The sequence below is a fragment of the Malus domestica genome, chromosome 02, assembly GCF_042453785.1.
Source record: "Malus domestica chromosome 02, GDT2T_hap1".
NCBI classification, from domain to species: Eukaryota; Viridiplantae; Streptophyta; class Magnoliopsida; order Rosales; family Rosaceae; genus Malus; species Malus domestica.
The window spans coordinates 27,545,365-27,552,914 of NC_091662.1; the positions used below are offsets into that span (position 1 = coordinate 27,545,365).

General features: G+C 38.6%; 1 protein-coding gene across 1 annotated transcript; it reads right to left on the reverse strand.

Moving 5' to 3' along the window:
• Nucleotides 1-2,563: 2,563 nt before the first annotated feature.
• LOC103409670 (26S proteasome regulatory subunit 8 homolog A-like) lies at nucleotides 2,564-5,871 on the reverse strand. The gene is made up of 9 exons (XM_029093565.2): nucleotides 5,708-5,871; nucleotides 5,155-5,252; nucleotides 4,825-5,049; nucleotides 4,633-4,695; nucleotides 4,368-4,531; nucleotides 3,688-3,844; nucleotides 3,487-3,585; nucleotides 3,062-3,172; nucleotides 2,564-2,960 (listed from the first exon to the last, which is right to left on the reverse strand). Exons 1-9 carry the CDS (start codon nucleotides 5,847-5,849, stop codon nucleotides 2,823-2,825), a joined length of 1,197 nt encoding a protein of 398 aa, XP_028949398.2. The 5' UTR covers nucleotides 5,850-5,871; the 3' UTR covers nucleotides 2,564-2,822.
• Between the last annotated feature and the right edge of the window lie 1,679 nt (nucleotides 5,872-7,550).

Sequence of the window (7,550 nt, forward strand, 5' to 3'; positions counted from 1 at the left end):
CTGGGGTTCATTGAAGTGTGCGTCTGGGATCTGTGATGTCCAAGCCTCATCTCCCTTGGCTACTTCTGGCCAGATAGCAGAGTGGGAGTTCGTTGCACAACAAAAACAAAACCAACAACTTCATGAATAGCTGTGACAACAAGACTATTTTTCAGCAGGACTATAGCTCTCAGAAATGTTTCGCAAGCTAAGAGACATGTATATTGAATCAAATGGGAGATGATTACCGTTGCATGTGCGAAATGCTCTCTATCTAGATGCTTAGAACTCGAATCCGTGATGGCATGAGGCTTGGGAGACACATGGTTTGGTTGAGAAGAGATGGCGACTCAGGGCATTTTCCTTGTGTTGTTTGTCTCGGATTTGAAATTATTGAGGGTTCTCACACAGATAACACCACATGCATATGTTAGATCTTGTTACATTTTCCTCCAACAAATAAATCTGAACAGGAAATCAAACGAATTGAGAATGATTTACCTTGAGCATTTCAGTTTTTCAGATTTCCCATCACGGCTAGGTACTCCGGGAGGTGTGTGTGTGGCTGGGTTATTGGTTGCAGAACAGATGCAGCGCATAGCGAGGATAAGGGAGCAGCTGTGAACTGGAGGTTTGAATGGATGGCTGAGCTTAAAAGTTTTGAAAATGGGAAGAGATCTAAGAGAGTCTCTTCGGTTTGTCTAACCAGAGAGAATGATCTTGCGTTTCTAAGAGCAATGAAGAAGAAAGAGAGAGCAGTGATGAATTGGGGAAATGAGAGAAAAATGGTAGATGGCCAAGCAATATATCTACTAACCCCCCCCCCCCCACACACAAACCCTAAAAACAGGTCCTTTATTCCCCCTAGGAAACTAAAATTAATAATCAAATAAAATAAAAAACATAACCCTAAATTAAATGGTAAAATTCGCCTAAAATCTGAATAGCCACGTTTTGGACCCATAAGCTGCTCCAAAACTGGCCAATAAAACTGGATTTAATGTTTGGAATATTCTGAACACTTCTCCGGAAGGCCACGAATCCATCTGAGGTCATCTTGGGCTCCAAAAACGCAATTTAAGCCCAAAAACGTCATTTTCCAGCACAACGCATCGCTCCTTTATTTTATCGCCAAAAAATGACCGCTTGGTGGAAAAATCCCAAATTTTGATAAGATCAAACTAAGTGACTCACGAACGTCCTCCAACTGGAATTACTCCAAAATTCGTCCATTTCGTCCTATTTTGCTCCAAAGGAAGTCGAAAGTCCCATATTGAAAATACAATTCAAAGTATCAAAATTCTTCCAAAATATTAACCAAAATATACTAAGATTATGATAAAATATATAATATAAAATCTACTCATCAAAATACCCCCAAACTTAGCTTTTTGCTTGTCCTCAAGCAAAACAAGAAAAACTTAACAAACTAGACAACTAGCTAAAACTCAACCAAGACAAAACTTCCACCTTCAAGTTGCAATCCATAGCAAATTTTAAAAACTAGAACATCTTTTCAGAAGTTCCAACCAATCTCACCACAAAGTCTAAGCCATTTAGAATCAATTAGAAAAGAATTCACAAACTTCCTTTAGTGTAAAGTGAACTAACAAAGTTAAGGAGAATCGACTAAAACACTTACCTCTCGTCCTTCTTTATTCCACACTTTCACACATACTAACTTTGAATATAGCTTCTTTTTTTTTCCTTTTTCTTTTTAATTTTTTTTTCTGTTTTTTTTTTTCAGTAATAGTAGTGGTCGTGCAATGTCGATTCACTTAAGCTCTTGATCCAACTCATGTAGCGAGCTTTAGGTCAATGACTCTCAAACCACTAGGGCTTTAGGGCACTAGGTGTAGAACACCCCTAAGGACTTATTAACCCGAGCTAAAAAGGCTACGAAACCAACTAACCACCCTGCCTCATGCCAAAACTCTACCGTTTGACGCCAGAATCACTACTGATTAGGCAAGACTGGCCCGGTTACTAGGCAACCGTAAACTGATAACACACATGGCTATAACAGTGGTTGAAAATGGTGAAACTGGAGCGTGGGGCAAAGACAGTTAGTTTGTCTTGGATGAAGCAACCGTGCTGTATGGTTTAGATTAGACTAGTACAATGTTAGGTTGTGTTCCTTGTCTTATTCCTCAATTGAGATAAGAATGTTGATTGTAAAATCCCCACTACTCTAATGATATATATGAATGAATGAATGCTGCTGCAAGGGAGCACACTACCCTCGCCAACTGGTCTAACGACTTTAACCCCCGTTTGCTTTCTAATGTTTTCTTGGTTGGATTTCAGCATATTTTTTCTATTATTACCCATCTTTTTGCTTAACCAGAAATCGTTACAAGGTATAATTTTCCTGTTTGAATTAGAAATCGAACCCTTGACTTATCGTTATCTTTTACCCATTTGGGATATCCCAACAGCTTTGCTTATAAACAAATTCACTTTCATTTACTTTTTTCATGCCACAAACACTCATCTTCTGAAATCCACTCTCTTTTAATTCTTGTTCAACCAAATTTATAACATGTTATAGGTTCAAATTTGAAATATAAAATAAACATTTGGATTCGAAAATGTTGGGAACACTTCAACTCGGAAACTCAAATTTAAAACTTCAATTATAGACAGATTGGATGTTCCAATATCGAGTTCGTTTCGGAATTCAGGCTTTCAAATTGCAGGTATAGTTTTGTGTAACTTCCATTGTGTTTTCTCACTAATATGCATACGTGTGTGCGAATATCCTTCTAAGATACATCTGCTTCCTTTGAAACATCATCTTAAGTTCATGCTTAGATTGGCTTAAAGAACACATGATAACATGATTAGTTCCATAACTTCCGCAACGACATGTTCTTAGTCTCCGTCTTCATTACCTTGGCAACTGCCATCTCAAAATCTTCCTGTGTCACATGAATCCTCCTCTCCCTCAAAGCAAACATCCCTGCTTCTGTGCAAACTGACTGCAGCAAGGTGAAAGACAACATGTGCTTTTTTAAAACGTGCACACAAACCCTGACTTCCTAAGAAATCCATGGGATACAATAAAAACAGAAATCAATACCTTCAGCTCTGCACCAGATGCACCTTTTATCTTCTCTGCAACCTTCTTCAAATCAATGCCTCGCATTAAATTCATTTTCCGTGCATGTATGTTCAAGATTTCCAACCGAGACTGCAATTTGTTATATATATTAATGAGTATTGTATGTTAATGAATAACCGATAAAATAGGCCGTGGTCTATTATGTTCATATCCTCAAAACTGTTATCCTGTCAGTGAAGTCAGTGAAATCTGTGCAATGATATTCTTTAAAATAAAATTTCTAACATTTTCTAAGAACTATAATTAAGTTATACTGCATGAATGAAACCCATAGACGAGATATAAGTAATCAATTGAAAGAACAAGCTTAAAACTAGACTTATGAATGCATCATCAAACCTATTGAAAGCAATAATCCCACCAGTATATGGACTTTCATGTACCTGTTCATTAGGATGTGGAAATTTAACCTTCCTGTCAATTCGTCCTGGCCTGAGGAGCGCTGGATCCAGCATATCAACACGATTTGTGGCCATTAAAACCTGTATAAGTCGCAATTTGAAGAGGATGGTGGTCAATTAAACGATAATGTTTACGTATCTTATAGTGTTTCGATATCAATGCATCCACATTCTCTAAAGTACCTTTACCCTGCTTGTTGCCTCAAATCCATCCAGTTGGTTGAGAAGCTCTAGCATAGTCCGCTGCACCTCACTGTCTCCTTTCCCACTACCAGATCCCGTACGAGCAGATCCAATACTGTCAATTTCATCCATAAAAATGATAGATGGAGCATGCAGCCTGAACAAAATAGAAAGTTAAAGGATGAAGTTAGTAACCGGGGAGCAGAAGTATGAGAGGAAATTAGATTAGAAACCTTAAATGTATGCCCCCATATTCAATTTTCATTTCATTCCGTTTCACAGGCTAGAAAGAAGTTGCATCGAGTGATCCACAATCAAGATCTTTGCAGCATTTAAACGTAAAACATGTATTCAAAGGTTCCCGGACACTCCAAAAAGCTATTGTTCCTTTATTTCTTCTAGATTCAGTTCCCAAGGGCACCGGATTTACATACATGCCCTTGACCATCCCGTAGTATGACTATATCAATACCATTGATGCCCAACATCACAATTGCACAAAAGCTTATTCTAGCTCAGACTTTCCCTCCACGAATTAGAGTCTCGCCATCAAACCTGAGCATATGTAAAACTCAAGAAATGGAGCAACGGAAATATACAAGGAGATAGCAAATGCAACATGTTGAGACAGGGAATCATGGAATCAAGAATAGTCCTCATAAAATGAGATGAAAACCAACCTAGCCATGAGAAAAACTGCTCTAACCATCATAGCACCTTGCCCAATGTACTTTTGGACTAACTCGGAACCAGAAAGCCTTATGAAAGTACAGTCTGTATGATGAGCCACAGCCCGAGCCACCACTGTTTTCCCAGTACCAGGTGGTCCATAAAGCAGGACGCCCTGATATATGAAGGAGTGAGTTTCAGGGCACTAACGTAACAGTTGGTGCCTACTAAGTAAGCAAATGAGCGAACAAAAATAACTTGGCAACATAGTTCTACCTTTGGTTCCGCTATACCAAGACGCTCAAACAATTCAGGATGTTTAAGTGGAAGTTCAATGACCTGGAAAGATGATCAATATGAATTGCCTAAGAATGTGAAGAAGAAATCCGCAGAAACCAAGCTAAATGAGAAAAAAATCAACCGGCCACTAAATATAAGTTCAGACAGTAGGGTTGTGCAAAATAAAACCTCTTTTATTTCTTGGATTTGCTTATCCAGACCACCAATCATTTCATAAGTAGAATCAGGAACATTTTCAACTTTCAAAACATTGACAAGAGGATCAACTTTTCTTGGCAGTATTACATGAAGAGCATAGGTCTCAGGGCGGAGAGCAACTCTCATTAATGGTTCGAGCATTGTGACATCAATATTTCTATCAATATTAACAGCATATTTTCCTCTTTGGCGAACCTGGAAATTGAAAAGAAACAGAAGTCGGTACTAAAAAAAAAGTACTGAATTTGGTATGCATAACTTCCAAAGTATCTGCAACGAACAAAATGTACAACTACTTACCAAAACCAAAGCCTTGTTCCTCTCGATTAATCTTATAAACACACCAACATAAGATGGACGCTGCTCCAGCAGCCGGAGTTCTTGCTTAAGAAATTTCACTGTTCAGTTTACAAATTTAACTCATCAATCAGCTATATTTGATAAAATCCAAGACCACCACCAGATCCCCAAATTTCATATACATTTCAACTATGCAAAAACGCGAATTGACCAACAACGTGGTTGGTAAGCATAAAACCAATATAAGTTTCTTGCTCTCTTAAGTACATATGAAGTATGTGATTGTTTTGCTTGAAAGTCGAAACAAACTGTTAACCAAAACCACTTTCGAATAATTTAACCGAAAACAGATTTTAATCTACGTGTTTTCCGTACCAAATTTCAGTAACAATATCTACATTCTCAGAAATCAGTACAAGGATCGAACCACAGTCGATAAACAAGATCACAGAGCAAGAATCAGACCAGCAAATTGACCCTAGAGAGAAATCGATTGTGCGAATTAGAAACAGAACTCGGGCGAAGAAATGGAATCTTGAAAAAGAAATGGAACCTTGATTGTTGAGCATGCGGGCTTCAGCATAGAGGCGACTGATACGGGGAAGCTTTTCGGTCCCTTGATGTATGACGCTTGCAATTTGTTGGCGAAGGAACGATTTGATACCATCTGCAACTCCTTTGTCCTCCGCAGCCATGGCTGCTCGATCTCGACGCCGATAGGATGCCTCCGTAGTCTGTATGTATAATTCCCAATAGGCCAAGCTTAAACGATTGGGACTTGACTTATATTCCAAGTCATCAAACGGTTTTTTATTTTAATTGGCGCCAAAAATAACAAACCCTTAAATTCTGTTAGTACAAATAACTAAATTTTAGCACACATCCCCTTCACAATTGTCTATCAATAATTTGGTTCAAATTCTCCTTACAAGAATCGAACTTAAGACCTCTCACTTACAAGTGAAAAGAAATATCACTAGACTGTAATACTAAGTGAGTATCAGGAAGAGGAACATAGGAAAATAAAATCATGGATTAGAGACGAATATGAAATACAGTTATAAGTTTAGTGAAAATTGGAGTAATTAATCCTTATTATATAAAAGTATATATTAATTTGATACAAAAATGACCACGGTAGTTTGCTCCGGTCTTGGCGTGTTGTGTTTCTATCACCGGTAGTGCTAGTTCGGCTTTTCTCAAGGTTAATGAGAAGTGTGACCCCAAGGAGGCTTTGCCTATCTCTTCCTCTATTAAATGGCATCCTCTTGACCAACATGATGCTCAATTTTGATAGTTCAATTTCAAACAACCCTACTCTGCTGCCTTTGTATTCTGTAATAGTAACTCACAGGTCATTAGGGCGAGGGCTCTAAATCTTGATGGAGCTACTATTTCGGTTGCAGAAGTGATGGGTTTGCGAGAGGATCTCCAGTGTGCTAGGCGCAAGGGTTTCACTAACATGGCGGTGGAGGGAGCTCTAAGATCATCATTGAAGTTGTGTGGTCATTCCTTGGAGAGTTAGCTTTATCATCAATGATATTCGTGTCCTAGTTCGATTTTCTAGTCATATTGATTGGAAACACATTTTCAGGAAGGCAAACTTTGTTGCGGATGGTTTTAAGTCATGGAGCAGCAACAAGGCTCCATGGTGGCTCACGGGGTCAGCTCGGGTTGCTCGACGACACGGCTTCTAGCCACTGCTCGCTGGGGTTGGAACCCTTCAGAAAAAACACTTTTTTTTTCCTTCTCTCTCATAATATCAATTTACAAAAATATAACAATATTAATGATATAATGCAAACACGATTTATTCAAAATCTATAATTCGAAAAGCGTAAAGTTGAGTTAATGTTTTATGGTGAAGTTTCATGCAATCAAGCTGAGAAAATATGGACAATTAAGATTGTTGATGCACAAAATCAGTGAGGACTTTGGTACAACATAAAGTGTTAAGTTTGTGACCTTCGCTAGATTGCTCCGGTCACTAGTGTGGATAAGTATGTAAATGGATAGAGACAAGGAAGCAAACACAAGATGTATGTGGTTCACCCAGATTGGCTACGTCCACGGAGTAGAGGAGTTCTCATTAATTGTGAAGGGTTTACACAAGTACATAGGTTCAAGCTCTCCTTTAGTGAGTACAAGTGAATGATTTAGTACAAATGACATTAGGAAATATTGTGGGAGAATGATCTCCCTTTATAGAATAGAGTTTCTAGCCTTGTTTTGACATTGACACGTGTTGTATTGTGATTGGCTTCCGACGTTGACATGTGTCGCGCTGTGATTGGCCTCCTGGTTGGAGGGAAACTCTTCTGGGTCCTTGACGGTATAACGTTGACCGATGCTCAGTAGTTTCGGGATTGGTCAAGTATGGTACAAACAGTGTCCCC